This window comes from Talpa europaea (assembly GCF_964194135.1).
Source record: "Talpa europaea genome assembly, chromosome: 4".
NCBI classification, from domain to species: Eukaryota; Metazoa; Chordata; class Mammalia; order Eulipotyphla; family Talpidae; genus Talpa; species Talpa europaea.
The window spans coordinates 106,759-122,569 of NC_140070.1; the positions used below are offsets into that span (position 1 = coordinate 106,759).

A 15,811-nucleotide genomic window follows, 5' to 3' on the forward strand; every position below is an offset into this window, starting at 1 on the left:
CCTCCCGCAGCACCCTCAGCCAGCCCGGCTTCTGGGCTGGAGCCGGACCGCGCTGGGCCATCCTCTCAGACACCCCTGGAGTCGGAGACCACGGTGGGCAGATGCGGGGTGTTCCGGCTGAGCTACAGTTCGGCGCTGGGCAATGAGAAGACCCTGGGGGAGGCAGTCGTGGATTTGACAGCCTGTAAAAAGGTGACATTTGCGCCGTTCTCCAGTCAAACATGTGAATCCGAGTCCAATCTCGGCAGATGAGCAGCCCACGAGGGGCAGTGTCATGACTGGCCGTGTTCACCAAGCCTTCCGCGAGGGCTAGCGCGTGAGGGCGGCGCAGGGCCGAAGGATGGGACAGGGAGGGCTGGAGCCAGGGCAGGAGGCTGGGGTGGGGCGGGGCCAGGGCAGGTGGGGCACGGAGGACGCGGTGTCCCCGGGGTGGGGCGTGGGACCAGGATGGGTGGGGGTGGCGGGGGGTCCCAGCGGTGGCCCTGGCCTGGAAGCAGCAGCAGCGCCACATGGACACCCGGGCCCACTCAGTCTGTGGACAGCGGGGACACGGTGCTCAGCCCGTGGACAGGTCACGAGGGCCGTGGTGGAGGACACCCCGTTCTCAACCTGAAGTAGGAGCGCGAAGCACTTGGGGTCAGGGACACTGCAGTGAACGGGCCGAAGGTCACAAATCAGAAACTGGGCACAGAGGACATGGGCTTGTTTTACTATTTCCCAGCTTTTCTTTAAGTCTGAAATTAGCTGGGAATAGACAAAATAGAGCAGATGACACAGTAAATGGGGAGGCCCTGGCTCTGGGCCGGCAGAGTCCTTCCCCACCAGGCCCCGGAGGGGGCCCCAGCTGGAGGCGAAGCATGGAAGCCTACCGTCCATCCTGCTCCTGAGCCGGGGAGACGGGCAGTAGGTGGGCACGCCCCAGCCAGGCTCCTCCCGGGCCTCCCTGCTCCGCTCCCCAGGTCAGGAGAGCACACCTGGGCCGAGGCCATTTTCTGCCCAACCTGGCGTGACCTCGGGCCAGCCCTCTCAGCACGAGGTCGGGGCAGTGACTGCTGGGCTTCAGACTGCTTTTAGGAAAAGGGAGGCTGGGGGGGGGTGAAGGACTCCTGCTGCACACGGCCCCTCCCACTGGCCCTGTGGGCACCCCAGGGTGGAGGAGGCGGGCATAGGGGAGCAGGTGGTTCCCAGCCAGCCGGCCAGGCTTGGGACCAATGCCTGGAGGTCTGTCCTAGTGAACGTGTTCGCAGCGGACAAGACACAGGGTCCCCCTCAGGGCCGACCTCGGGGCTCCTGCTCAGCGTGGGAGTGAAATCTCTGGGGTGGACAGACGTGCTGGGAGGTGCCGGGAAGAACTGGGGGCGGCCGGGGGCTGCGGGCGCAGACTTGACCGCAGTAACTTTCTCCGGGGAGTTACATTTCGGAATCTTTTCACCAGTTTGGGGTTGCAGGCCACAAATGCCGGCGTCCCGTTTCCAGAGACGCACTGGAGGCCGCAGCCGTGGCCGGGGAGGGCTGGTTAGTGCTAGCACAGTCTGGCTGGCGGATGTGTCCCGTTCTGCTTCCCTGGGTGGGCTGGGGGCCTCTCCTCGCCAGGTCACTGGCCCCATTGTGGTGACTCCCCAGGTGCCCCCATCATGTTGGGGCAAACTTGGGGCACCACAAACATTAGCCCGCAGCCCCTGGGGTTCCCAACCCATTGTGGTGTCAGGCAGAAATCGCCGCACCCGAGCAGGCCATGAGCCTGGTGGGGCATCCCTCTGGAGGTCCCTGGGCAGCATAAGCCCAGCAGGGCGGCCTCTGGGTCCCGTAGCAGTAGGGGTGTGGCTGGGGGAGGCACCTGCCAGGATGTGCTGGGTCCATTCCCGAGCCATGGGGGGCACGAGAAGATATGGGAAAGGTCACCTCGCACGGGATGGGGGCAGGACGGCCAGTGTGGTCAGCTGTCAAGAAAGCAAGGACTCTCTGTGTGGATGCTGAGTTAGAACGGATGCCCCTCGACGCAGAGCTGACCGGAGCTCGCGACCCGAGGGGCACAAGAGACACCCCCTAGAACCCCCTGGCTCCACAGCAGCCCCAGTCCCACAGCAGCACCGCCCCCCAGGCACCCACAGGGGTCGGCAGGACCAGCAGGACTGCTAGACGCCCAGAGGGTGGAGGCCGAGGCGCTGGCTGGAGGGGCCGCCACAGATGCCCCAAGTCCAGGCCCTCCAGGCTGATCAAGGGGCGCTCCCGCACCCCAGGCATGCGGGCACTTCAAGTGGCTCCTCTGTCACCGTGCCTCTGGGCAGCCCCTGGGTCATGGTGACGAAGAAGGAAGAAGCCGGGACAGACAGCAGGGGACACACAGTGACACCCGCCTCCGCGGGCCGAAAGCACCGCAGTGCAGCGCCAGGGACGCCTCGGGCTCCAGGCCGGCATGGAACACATGAAACTCGAGGACTGGAGTGGCCCTCAGAGACCAGGAGGCCACGCTGGGCCTGTGCCGGGGCTCCGTGGGCGAGGCTGGCGCCTGCTGCGCAAGGAAGGCTCAGGGTATAGCCGTGGGTCGGGCCCAAGCTGCGCATCTTCTCCAAAACATGGTTCCGGGGCCTGCGCCGCTCCCGGGACCCCCAAGCATCTCCTGCAAATGCAGCCGCGGTGCCCCCTCTGCGAGCAGCAAAGCGGGGGTCTCTGCGGGGCTCTCAGCACGGCCCAGTGGCCAACCCGGGCGGGGACTGGGGCCTCCCCGGCTGCTCCAGCCCTCCAGACCCGGTGTGGAGCGGGGAGTGGTCCCCGCTGGCCTAGACGTCTCCCTCTAGGGGCCCCGGGGCAGCGCTGCGGAGGGAGCCTGCGCCTCACCCACCTTGCCGCTGTCCTGTCCAGGCCCGCCCGCAGCACTGGGCACCACGGCCTCCCGGCCCATGAGGGCGCTGGGCTCTTGGCGCAAGGAGACTGCAGTCACTCCAGCCCCCATGCGAACCCCGCCCACCCGCTGGGAGGCCCGAGGAGCCACGGGTCACACCGATGGCAGGGGAGGCTCCGGGCTCGGGGCGCGTGGCCCTATTGCGCCTTCCGCGGGGGCGGCTGCCCGTTGGCCTTGGCCGGCTGGCGGCCTCCAGGCTCAGGCTGGGCGAAGTTCCAGTCCACAGGATGCAGGAGCTGCTGCGTCTTCTTGTGGGTCCAGTAGGGGTTGAGGACCAGGGTGAGGAGGACAAGGCCCACCAGGAAGAGTGCCAGGTGCGGCGGGTACAGGCTGGCACGCAGCGCGGCCCAGTGCCACAGGCACACCCACCACATGTGGTAGGTGAGCACCATGCGGCAGTGGAACATGTGGATCATCAGCCACTGGTTCAGCCGCCACCAGGCCGAGTCAGACCAGCCGGCCTGTGGTGAGACAGAGGAGGCGTCAGTGGGCGGCCCCGGGGCCGGCCCCGGGGCCAGCCCCCGGCTCCGCATCCACCCCCAGCCCTGGTGGGGCCGTGCCCACCCCAGCCCCCTGGGGCGGCCCCAGCCCCCACGGGCCACATCCACCCCCACTGCGCCCCCCCCCACCTCCGTGGGGCTGTTTCCCCCTAGGCCCCCCTACCCCACAGGGCCATGACCCCCCCACTCCCAAGCATACCCCCCCAGACCCCGACAGTGCACAAGCCCTGGCCCAGGCCCCCTCCTGCTTTGCGCTGCTGCAGGGGAGCAGGGGGCGGGGGCAGCGGAGACTCACCTTGAGCAGCATCCAGGAGATGCAGGTGAAGGGCGTGCTCATCTCCAGCAGCAGCGTGGTCATCGCTAGGTAGTGGCCAGCTCTGAGGTTGACCACTGAGCCGAGAAACCCAAGAAAGGCAAAGAGATGGTGGGCGACTAAAAACACATCAAAGGTCCGGAAGAATGCGCTGGACAGGTGAACGGCCACATTTTCGAAGAAAAAGAAGCCGGTGGCCGTGGCCACGTGAAACCAGCACCAGCTCTGCTGGCCGAGCGCCTTGTCCGCCTGCAGCACGGGGTCTGCCAGCATCGCCCACAGGCCGGCGGCCGAGCCCTGCAGGCCGAAGACGGAGCGCGTGGCTGCCAAGTTCCAGAAGACCTTCTCCTTGGCCACCAGTGAGCGGTAGGTGGCGTTCAGGGAGGACGAAAGCTGGTGGCAGACCAGGAAGACCCCCAGGTAGAAGGCGAAGCCGGCGACCACCAACGTGGCGCGGACCTCCCAGGAGGCGTAGTCCAGGTCGAAGATGCTCCCCGATGCCCCTGCAGCGCCGGCGGGGCTCATGTCCGGGGTCACACCAAGGGAGCAGGCAGGGACTCAGGCCTACGTGGCTGCTGGTGCCTAGAAACCGGCGTATCCCGGGGCCTTGCATCCAACCTGCAGGGGGCAGACAGCTCGCTGGGCACTGGGACACAAGGCCCCGGCCATGCCCCCTCCAGGCTGCCCCATGCGCCCTGGCACAAACACAGCAGGGGCTGCCCATTGGCCACGGGTTGGGGAAAGCACGGCTGAGGCCCGGCAGCCCGCCCCTCACTGCCACACTCCAGCCTCCCCTCACTGGCCGCCACCCTCACCCTCCTGAGGCCACAGCAGACCCTCGGCCTCGGAGTCTCGCCCCTGTCCGCCCCTGAGGCTCCCGACCCGGCCTGCCAGGGGAGCACGAGCCCCCCATCCTCTCACCATGCCCACAGAGAGGGCTCTGAGCCAGGCTCGGCGGGGCCGCACCCCAGGACACGGAGGGTCGTGGAGGACTGACCGAAGCAACCCCGGGAGGCCAGTGTCCAAGCAGTGGGTACAACATGGCAGTGGAGGGAGGCCACGTGCCACACACCCAAGGGCCACACCTCCCAGGCCTCCCAGCCACACCGAGCTGGGCCCAGGCTACTCCAAGTGCCTGCAGGTCGGGGTCAGGCCCACCTGGGCGTCCGTCCATTGGCGGCTGTGGGTTTCTGCCCGGGGCCTCCAGGTGCACTCTGGCCACGACCTGCAGCCCCGGCTCACACCCCTCGGCTGTCCTTCGGGCCTGTCTACACACAGACCAGGCTGAACCCGAGGACCTGGGAGCACCTGGGCATGTGCAAGCACACATGTGTGCGCGGGCATCTCTCTACCCCGGGTACTGTGACGTCTTAATATCTGACAACCCGTCCTGGCTACGGAGCAGCCCCTCCAGGCGGCCAACAGCGAGAGCCAGGCCCACAGACCACCAGGACCCGCGCCTATGCAGCCCAGGAGGCCTCACCCTTTCCTGACCTGCCTATCCTGCCCTGCGCCCTGCCCCCCTCCCTTCCTGGGAGCCCCAGGGAAGGCATCTGCCAACACCCACCATGGCAGTCCCTGGTCGGTGAGGCCTCCCGACCCTGGGCTGTGAGGGCCTGGACTGTGGGCTCTCAGCCTCTGCATGGCCTTGTGGCCGCGCCCCGCTGGCTCATCAGGAACCCAGGACCGGCCGGCTCTGCAGCGAGTTACCTGCTGACCCAGCCCTGAGCGTGCTGGGCCGGCCGGGGCACAGAGAGAAGGACGCTTCCCTCCCAAGTGGGGGGCAACCGTGAGTGCTGCTCCCGCAGACCTCAATTTTGCTCCCACGAGTCCATCACAAGACCGGTCAGTTCCCCTTTGCTGGACTGCAGCAGGGGCGGAGCCTGCCCGGCTGACAACAGCCCGGCCCAGCGGGAGTGGGCGGTACCGCCGGTCCTGTGGGTCAGGTCAGCAGCGGGTCAGGGGCAGCCGGCCGGGCAGGCTCCGGTCTGGGCCGCGCTACCAGCAGGTGCGGAAGCAAGCGCGGGAGGGAGGGGCGCAGAGGGGCAGCCCGCACTGGTCCCATGAAGCTCCCCTGTGTGCTGAGCAGGGGCACCCCACTCCTTTCACCCTCCGAGACCGGCCTTTACAGCGCTCGGGGCAGCCCAGGCAGGCAGCCTCAGGGAGAGCCAGCCGGGCAACCGCCTCCCCCGCCCCCTGACCCCCGCCCCCTGCCCACCGCTCGGGCCTTCTGGTCCAACCTGTCCTCCTGGGCCTCTCAGAGCTGTAGGCCAAGAGCATCCCCACCCCCGCCGGGGATGCGGGCGAGTCCCTGAGTCACCTGCCTACCAGGCCGGGCCTCTCTCTCCCCAGACACCAAGGACAGCCCAGCCCCCCCAGCCCCCCAGCGGCGGCGACTGGCCTCCGGACCCGGCAGTGTCCTTGCGGGGGGCCCCCCCGGCCCCACGCGCTCCTCGCGCCCCAGAAGCTGGTGGTCACCGCGGAGGCCGCGCCGCAGGGGCTGCGCCCGGCACCCTGAAGCCCGAGCCCGTGGCCCCCGGGCCCCCGGCCCTCGTCGGGGCTCAGCGGCCCCGCGGCTGGGCGGCCCCCCCAGGCCCGGGCGGCCCGTCGCGGGGTCAGGCGGGTCTGTCCACGAGGCGGCGGCCGGCGCGGGGCTCGGCCCGGAGCGGCCAGGCCTGCGGGCGGCCCCCGGCGCTGCCGCGGGGCCCGGGACCCCCGAGGGCGCGGAGAGGCGCGCGCGGCCCCGCCAGCGGCCCCGGCTCCGGCCCCCCCGGCCCCGCGCCCCGCGCCCCGCGCCCGCGCCCCGGCCCGCGCCAGCCCGGCTCACTCCGAGGCCCCGGCGCCCGCCCGGGCCGCGCGCGGCCCCCAGACGAGCCCGGCCCCGCCGCCCCGCGCCCCGCGCCCCGCGCCCGCTCACCCCGCGCTCCCCGCTCACCCCGCGCTCCCCGCCGGCGTCCGCGTCCCCGGCCCGCCGCCGCCGCCCGCAGGCCCCGCCCCCTGACCCGGCCCGCCCCCTGACCCGCCCCCTGACCCGGCCCGCCGCCGCCGCCCGCAGGCCCCGCCCCCTGACCCGGCCCGCCCCCTGACCCGCCCCCTGACCCGGCCCGCCCGCCGGCCCCGCCCCCTGACCCGGCCCGCCGCCGCCGCGCGCGCGCGCACTCCCAGGTGGGGGCGGCGCGACCTAGTGCGCAGGCGCGGGCCGCAGCCAGGGCGCGGGCGGGGCGCGCCGGGAGGGGAGCGGGGCGGGAGCCGGTGCCCGGCCCCTCCGGCCGTGTCTGGGGTGCGCGGACACGGCGGGCTCTGGACGCCTGGCTCCGGTAGAAGCGGTGGGGCAGGCGGACCCCAGAGTCGCGGGAGTCCGAGCCCCCAGAGTCCGCGGGCAGACGGGCCGCGACCCAGCCTCTGTGCCCCCCGACCCGCCGGGCCCGCGGCGTAGACCCGGCCGGACGCCGCGCACGGGGCCCCCCGACATTCACGGGGCCCCCCGACATTCACGGGGCCCCCTCCACGCCCACGGGGCCCCCCGACATTCACGGAGCCCCCCGACATTCACGGAGCCCCCTCCACGCCCACGGGGCCCCCCGACATTCACGGAGCCCCCTCCACGCCCACGGAGGCCCCCCGACATTCACGGAGCCCCCCCGACATTCACGGAGCCCCCTCCACGCCCACGGGGCCCCCCGACATTCACGGAGCCCCCTCCACGCCCACGGGGTCCCCCGACATTCACGGAGCTCCCTCCACGCCCACGGGGCCCCCCGACATTCACGGAGCCCCCTCCACGCCCACGGGGCCCCCCGACATTCACGGAGCCCCCCCCCCCGACATTCACAGAGCCCCCTCCACGCCCACGGGCCCCCCGACATTCACGGAGCCCCCTCCACGCCCACGGGCCCCCCGACATTCACGGAGCCCCCTCCACGCCCACGGGCCCCCCCGACATTCACGGAGCCCCCTCCACGCCCACGGGGCCCCCCGACATTCACGGAGCCCCCTCCATGCCCACGGAGGCCCCCGACATTCACGGAGCCCCCAAAATTCACGGAGCTCCCGTGACACTGGGCCTGGGACACCCGCGGGCCCCACACCCAGGGAAGGCGGCGCCGGGCACCAGCCTTGCCCCGCTGTGTGGTGACAGGAGTCGCTTCCTGAGGGGTGACCCAGTCCACAATGCCGGGGGACCCTCTGCCCAGGGCAGCCCTCCGGGTGGGAGCATCGTGGTGGGGCTGGTGGGCCTGGTGGGCCTGGCCACCGCGTCCTCCTTCCAGAGGCTTCCGGGAGGCAGAAGCTGCTGAGACCCGGGAGCTCCCTTGGTGGGGAGAGGCCAGGCCTGGGGTCAGGCCCCTGCCTCCCGCCCCAGCCGCCTCAGGGCACAGCGTCCTGGGAGACGTGCAGGCCGCCCGCCGGCCAGCGGCAGGCCCTGGCCGGGGCCCAAGCCTGAGTGTCTGCTGGCCCGGGACTGGGGCCGGGTCTCGTGTCCAGGAGCACCTGGGCCAAGTGACCTTCCCCGCCTCGCCTGCCCCCTCCCCTCAGCTGAATCTGCAGGGGCCGGGGCGGGTGGCCTTAGGGAGTCCAGCTCCCTGTTGGTCCCCTCCGCCGTGGCCCTGCCTATCCCGCATGTGGGGGGCAGCTGCGGGCAGGGCCCCCAGCCGGCGGCCCCTCACCCAGGCGAAGACACGCATCTGAGAGCGGGTAGAGCGGACCCTCCCAGCCCCGGCACCTCCACACCCGTCCACTGGGTCCTCTGGAAACATACTTACGCCACCAGCCCCAGGGCCCGCTCTCGAGGCGGCTCCAGCACTCACAGACACGCAGGGCTCTCTCTGGGGGAGTGAGGGCCGGGGCTACTGGCTGCAGTTACGGGGGCACCCGAGGACCCCCAAGCCTGAGCTGGGCATCCGGGCCTGCGGAGGCACCCTGGCCGGCCCTGTCGGCCCCTCTGGGATGGTCACCCCTTGGGGGCAGTCTGGACCTTCCAGCTGTACTTCAGGGATGGGGGCGGCCAGTCCCCCTCATGCACAGAAGGCACCCACGGCTGCCCCAGCCCCAGGCAGGGAAGCCCGCGCCCTCAGGAGAGGCCCCATGACCTACATGGCCTGGGGGGTGCCAGAGGCTGCAGGGGCTGCTGGGCCGGGTGCTGAGGAGGTGGCTCTGCTTCCGCCCCCACAGGGGCTTGTCCCTGTCACCAGCTCTCACTTCAGTGACTATTTCAGGCACAAGTTTACAGGCGCAGCCCCCTCCCCCTCAGTGCCTGTCACGTAAACAGGACACAAGGACCGGGAAACGGGGGGCTGTGTCCGGTCGAGGCTCAAGGCACCAGCCCCCAAGCGTGCGCGGACTTGGCGTCGCTGTGACCCAGCCCAGGGAAGCCAGCGGCCCTGCTTCCTCCAGAACCTCCCAGCCAGGCCGGGTCAGGGTCAGAGAGGAGGATGTGGAAGCGGCTGGCAGACGCCACAGAGGAATGGGGACAGGCTGCCCCCCTGCCCCCGCTGCCCTCGAGTGCTGAGCTCGGGCTGTGGCACCCGCCCAGCAGGTGCCTGGCTAACCCCATGAACAAGGCTGAGTCACCCCCCGACCCCCGCCAGGGGGAGGGCGCGGCATTGCTGCCCTGGGACGCCTGAGTCCTTGAGTCCTTTGGAGGGGAGAGGCGGGTGAGCCGGGCAGGCCTGGCGTGGGGGAGTCCTCGCCCTGAGGGAGATAGCCCAGAGCCCCCAACACTCCGAGGAGGCGGCCGGTGAGCCCCCCTCTTCCTGGATGGCCCCTGTGGGCAGAGGGACAGTGCGCTCCAGGCCCAGTGCCCCCTTGACATCGACTGTGAGACCATCACCTCCAGACCCCCCAGCCCGGCCCAGCCCCATCAACACACAAAGTAACAGAGGGGTGTGGGTGTCACAGACCCCCAGAGAAGCCGGCTTGTCTCAGGGTGCACGGGCAGAGCCCGGCCTCTGCCCTACCCCACAGATGTCTGGCCCTGCGGCCCCAGAGCGGCAACGCCAGCACAGACAGCCCTCCTCGCCCCGGGGGGTCCAGAAGGAGAGATGGGGCCACCGACCTTCTGTACTGGACCTACTGGCTGGAGGACCCCTCCAGATGGGACACACGTGCCCCCAACTGGCCTCCTTTAGGGGTCCTGCCCCCAGAGCACCCTGCCCCACACCCCAATGGCCAGGCACTGACAAGAAGGGGCTCCGACACCCCAAACAATTTCACTCCCTGCCCCACCTGGGTGGCCCCGCCCCTAGGGCTTCTGTGTGATGCAAGCCGGTCCCTCCCACGCTGGTCTCCCCACACCCAGGCACGCCCCAAACACAGCTGGAGATCAGGCCTGCAACTCTGGAGAAGGAGCCATCCTCCAGCCTGGCCACAGACGTCCCCCAGCCACCGGGAGCCGCGGAGCAGACGCTTCTGTGCGAGGCCCTCGTGCTCCTCAGGGCTGCGGGAGGTGGTTCCCGTCTGCCAGACCCGCAAACCCAAAGGGCTGCCCAGAGCACTCTGCGGGCGAGAGGGGCCACCAACAGGGTGCTGCAGGAGGGCACTGGTGCCCAGAGCCAGGGAAGGGACACAACATGCGTCACACAAGCACCAGCGCCCCACGTGGCTGCGAGCTCGGCTGGGACACGCATTTATTCCACAATTCAACTTGCTCTGTCTTGGGACACGCCTTTGCCATCATGGCCGTGTTTGGACACAGGCTGCAGTGTCCGCCTCGTGGCTCCTGCAGCAGCATCCACGTGGCAAGTGTCCGGCCTGGAGCCTGTCCGTGCACAGGACGCCGCAGACACCGAGGGTAGCCGGCCCGTGGCCTGTGGCTGCGCCCCCCGCAGTGGTGCCGGGAAGGAGGGACGTGTGCATAGGCATCCCGGTGGGCACCGAGGACACCGCTGCCAACGCCCAGCGGCCTGGCTGAGGCCGCATCCAGCAGGTGTGTGACAGCCTGGGCTCTGGGCTGGGTCACTGGGGCTCATGCGCCACCGGGGTGTGCCCCCCTCAGGCACTTGCCTGTCACGTGCATGTGCTTTCTTGAGGCCCTGGGGTGTTGCTTAATTTCTCTGTGTCTCAATATCCTTTTCTTTAAAATGACGGTGGTGACTGGACTTGCCTGAAGCTGCTGCGGAGGCTGCACAGGCCCGTAGCCGCCCGGGATGCGCCCAGGCCCAGGCTCCCTGTCGCCCCGACCCAGCTGCTTCAAGGGTCCCTGTCTTGTCTCGTGGGGCCTGTGGGACCCCCAAGAGTGCTGGCCAGTCCAGGCCTGCACTGGTCAGTCCTTTCATTCTCACAGAAGCTGGGACTGCCCAGTCTTTGTTTTGTGCTAAAGGAGCAGACTGGAGGGTCACGTGGAGTGATTAAGTTCTTAACCGAAGCGTGTAATTAGCATTAATTGGAAGATGCGTGGAGAAGGCCGGGGAGGCTGCGTCTCTGTCCTGCTGCGGAACACCCCTGTCCATCCACGCTGAGCCTCCGCAAGTCCCTGCCGCGAATCGAGGCCGGACCCCAGGACCCAGGCCAGCAGGAGCCGCTCCCGCCTATTTCAGATGCAGGCATTTTATTCAATGTCTTAGTGAGGCGGCCGGAGCCAGACACTAGGTGATCAAAGGGTTTTGCTGAAAAACAGGAGTTGCTTGTGGAGCCTGAGAGGCTGACCTGGAGGTGGGTGCAGTTGGAGGGGAGGTGGGTCCTGCGGGGGGCCGGGTCCTGCGGGGGGGCAGGCAGGGCATCAGCAGAGAGCAGGAGGGAGCGGCTGAGCTCTGCTGGTCAGGGCTTTGGGCTGGTCAGTCCGAGCTCAGTTACCGCGGATGGGGGCCTGCCCGGCATGCTCCGGAAGGCCTGCACCCAGGCGCCCGCGCGGGCCCGTGGTGGAAAAAACAGCACGAGGGAGCACGTGGACGCACGTGGACGTGCACAAGTCCCGGGGCCTCCCGTGTCCATTCCAGCCGTGCTCGTCAGATGCCATGGTAACTGCCACTGGGATGGAAACAGGAAATGACGCAATATCTCCCGTGACCCCGGTCTGGGACCGGCACCCATGTCCATGTTGTCCCAGGTGGAGTCTCAGATGGCAACTCTGCGCCCCCCAGAATCTACAGGCTGGACCCTAAACCCGATGGAGGGTGTGGGAGGCCGCAGAAGGATCAGTGCCTGGTGACAGGAGGAGCGGGCTTCCTGCCCCCCTGCCTCGGGGGACCTGGCCGGACAGCGGGTCACACAGGCCCGGCACAGGAGCCCAGAAGCCAGCCTCGTGGGTGCGTGCTGCCCCTCCCCGGTAGGGCTGGGCCTCCACATCCAGAGCAGCCTCCGGGGCTCAGGGTCGGCCCGCCCGAGTGCGGACACTCCCAGCCCAGATGCCCTCTGAACGTGGGGGGCCAAGCAGTCCCTCTGCCCGGGGCTTGGTGGCCAGGAAAGTGCTGACCAGGCCCTGTGCGCTCTCCCTGACCAGCACGTCTCCCCAGGACTAGGCTTCTCCTGGGAACCAGGCCCAATGGTTCTGGACACCTCAGGCCTGGACTTCCCTCCGTGGCCCCTGGAAGCAGCCCCCGGCCAGGAGCCCGAGGCCCAGCAGGCGACCTTCAGATCCAGGCTCTCCGCTCCCCAGGCCAGGCCGACCTCGGGCTGTTTATCAGCCTCCGGGCCTGGCAGAGGCTTCTGTGGGATCCCCTGGTGGGGGGCGAGGCCCCGAGACCCCTTCCTGGGAGCTGATCCCGCTGATACACACCAGGCTCCCTGCCCCGCACCCGCGCTCTCTGTCCGCACCCCCACCTCTCTGCACCCCCGCTGGGCGCCCCCAACCAGTGTCCCCCCCAACCTGCCCCAACCGCTATCGTCCGGTGCCGGCACCACCCCCCCATGCCCGAGGAGGGCGCCCTGGAGTCCGCAGGCCTTTGTGGGCTCTCACAAGCGAAAACCAGGGAAACCAGACAGGAAATAAAACGCAGCATTGAAATAAACGAAGAAACAGAGTAGGGGTGGGGGTTCTGGTTTGAGGCCCAGTGGAGGATATTGGGGGGCTGCAGCTGTGAAAGTGGGTGAGGAGGAGGCCCCGCAGCACAGGCGCTGGGTGCTCGGCTGCCCCTGAGCTCGCAGGCGGGTCCGGCCGTCCACGCCCCGGCCGCACTGGGGTGGGCTCTGGAGCCTCAGGTCTCGCGGGGCCCTGGCCTCTGTGGGTCCCCCAGCTGGGCAGGGCGAGCCCAGCATCCTCAGGTTTTCCTGCAGGACCCGGGGTGCGGTCTGGGCCCCCCGGCAGGCCTGCTGCTCTGGAAGGCTCTTGGGGCCCCCTGCACCCTGCGCGGACTCCGGGTCTGGGGCGGGCGGCGCCTGTCTGGGCAGGGTCCCTGGGCTCCTGGCCACCAGCTGGTGCCAAGTGGCCTCCCCTCTGGGAGGGAGCTGGACCCAGAGAGGGGCTGTCACCCAGGCCCCTCCAGTGCCCTCGGGACACCGCCCTGGCTCCCGGGGCCTCCCCTGGCCCATGGGGAGGTGCTCTGGGGACGACCCCGGTGGGGCTCCCCGGGATGGCCCTGCCCCTCCCAGAGCACCAGGCCCTGCCCCCTCTTGCCTTCCTGCCCCCTCTGGCCTCCGGGCCCTCCAGCCAGGACCTGTGCACCTGTGCACCTGCACCCGGTGCTCCAGCTGCAGCCGCCCCGCGGCCCGTCGTCCCTGGGGTCCGCTGCCCCACTCCAGGCTGCTCCCCTGTTCAGGCCCGTGCACCCCAGTGACACCAACACCGTCCCCACTGCCTTGGAGGGCCTGGGAGGAGCCCCGCGGCCGGAGGGGGTCTGGGAGGAGGCTCCCCAGGGCTGGCGGGCGTGGGGCGCGGTCTCCAGGCCATAATTTCCCGACGTGTCACCTTCAGGTTCACTCTTGTCCCCCTCAGGCTGAGCTGGGGTGCAGCGATGAGGCCCCACCTGGGGGGAGCTGGGGATCCCCGCTCTGTTGTCCCGGCACCTGGAGGCCCCTGGGGTCCGGGGCGAACAGCAGGGACCCCCGGCCTCGCCCCTCCCGGCCTTCCCGGCGCGCCCGGCCCGTCCTCCCCGGCCCCGGGGCTGCGGCCGCGGGCAGGACCCGCAGCTGGGCACGTTCCCCGGGCAACGCCGCGGTGCCCACCCTGTGCTCCCCCGGCGGGTCGCCCCGGCTTCGGTGGGCCGGGCCCCCCGCCCCCCAGGCCTGCCCCGGCGCCCCGCGCTGTCAGGGCCCCTGCGCGCCGCCCGGCCCGTCCTGGCGCAGAGGGGGCGGGGCTCGGGGCGGGGCTGGGGCGGGGAGGGGCGGGCGCCCGGGGGTGGGGGGGGGAAGGGGGGGGCGCGCCGGGCCCCGGCTGGTTTCGGGGGACCGCGCGGGGCTGCCGGAGGGGCGGCTGCTCCGCAGAATGCCGCGCTTTGGTCGTGCGAGTCGGATCCTTTGCGCTCCGCGCGGGGTGCGCACGTGCCGGGAAAAGGACAGCGGCCGCCACGGACTCGGGCCACGGAAGGGGCCACGCGGAGGCCGCCCCGCGCGCAGCCCCGCGCCCCCCCCGCCCCGGCCAGGAGGACCCCCGCCCCCCGCCCAGGCTCAGAGGCCCCCCCCCCCCCCCCGGCCGCCCCCGCCCCGCAGCTCCGCGGTCCGGTCCGGCCACACCCGGCGACTCCTCAGGAGGACCCCGAGGGGCTGAGCCCGCGCCCCGCCGCCTCAGGCCCTGCCGCGGCCTCGGGGTCGCCACGCGGCGTCTCGGGTGGGGGGGGCGGGTCGCCCCGCGGCCGGCCCGGGACCGCGAGGCCGGGGGTCCGCGTGGGGCTGGAGCCGCGTCAGCCCCGGCCGGCCTCGGGCCTGCAGGCGCGGGGTCTCCGGGGCTGCGAGGGGAAGGGGGGCGCGCAGCAGCCACCGGGGCGCGCCCGCGCGGCCGGCACAGCCCGGGCACAAGGGCTCCCGGCGCGGCGCAGAGGGCGGGGCCCTCGTCCCCCCGCCGCCCCCAGCGCCCAGCGCCCCCATCCGCGCCCGGGGCGCCCCCATCCGCGCCCGGGGCGCCCCCATCCGCGCCCGGGGCGCGGCGCGGGCGGGAAGCAGCCGGCGCCGGACACGACTCGGTTCAGGTGTTTATTCAGGTAGAAAAATGCTTCGGACACTCCGGGGCGCGGGGCTCGTGATAGAAGAATAGTTCAGGGCCTTTTTTTGCATTTTTCAAGGATATACATTCGTACTGATTTTTGCTTCCAAATATATTTTAAGGCTGTTTGGTAAAATATATACCGGGTCTGAGGCTCGTGTCCAGTGTCCTAGCGGGGCTCTTCCTACTCGGCTTAGAAAAGTAGACTCTGAAGCTGAACATGCTCTGGCGCGGCCTCGGCTGCCCCCGCGAGCCCCGAGCGCGTCCACCGCGGCCGCGACGGGGGGGGGGGGGGGGGGGGCTGAGTCGGGCCGGGCCGAGCGGGTCATGCGTGTCCGAGGGCCGCGCCCGGGCCGTGCGCCGGGAGGCGTCGCCCCCGCGGCAGGGGCTGCCCGGCCCACTTGGCGTCCGTGAGCCCCGACGGGCGGCGCCGGGGGCAGCGCTGTCCGCGGGGGGCCCGGGGCGGCCGCCGGGTCGGGGTCGCGCGTGGCCGGTCAGGCGAAAGGACGCGCCGCGCGACCGTTGAAGCGACAAAGGAGTAAAAACCGCGGCGCCGCCCCCGCGCCCGGGGCTGCCCCGGCTCCGGCCCGGCCCCCGCAGCTGCTCGCCGGCCTCGCCCCGCGCTTCACACCGTTTATAAAAATAGAAATAACAAATGTCGGCGGCTCGTGTCCCGAGGGCTCCGGCCCCCTGCGCCAGAGCTCGCAGCCGGGTCCGCGCCCGCCTGCAGCGCCCGGCGGGGATCGCGGTGGTGTGAGCGCGGGCGCGGGGGCGCACCGGCGCGCGGGTGTGCGTGGTGTGGCGTGTGCATGCGTGTGGTGTGTGCACGCCTGTATGACGCATGTGCACAGGTATGTGCACATGTGGCCAGTGCATTGTGTGTGTGAGTGGCATCGTGTGGCGTGTGCGCACAGGCTGTGCGTGTGGAGGTGTGGCTTGTGCATGGTGTATGGTGTGCACCCGTGTGTATGTGTTGTGTGGGTGTGGGTGTAGTGTGGCATGCGTGCATGGGTGTGCCATGTGCTTGT

At 70.6% G+C, this 15,811-nt stretch overlaps 2 protein-coding genes across 2 annotated transcripts in view; both read right to left on the reverse strand.

Moving 5' to 3' along the window:
• The window catches only part of ARHGEF10 (Rho guanine nucleotide exchange factor 10), a gene marked incomplete at both ends in the record, with an annotated part of 43,511 nt that extends 40,558 nt beyond the window's left edge, over positions 1–2,953 (reverse strand). Inside the window, one exon of the mRNA XM_084232116.1 lies at positions 2,843–2,953. Coding sequence (XP_084088242.1) covers positions 2,843–2,953 — 111 coding nt within the window. The remainder of the gene's footprint in view (positions 1–2,842) is intronic.
• An 86-nt stretch (positions 2,954–3,039) lies between these two features.
• Positions 3,040–4,421, reverse strand: CLN8 (CLN8 transmembrane ER and ERGIC protein; the record flags this gene model as incomplete). The annotated part of the gene is made up of 2 exons (XM_084232117.1): positions 3,698–4,421; positions 3,040–3,363 (listed from the first exon to the last, which is right to left on the reverse strand). Exons 1-2 carry the CDS (start codon positions 4,238–4,240, stop codon positions 3,040–3,042), a joined length of 867 nt encoding a protein of 288 aa, XP_084088243.1. The 5' UTR covers positions 4,241–4,421.
• Between the last annotated feature and the right edge of the window lie 11,390 nt (positions 4,422–15,811).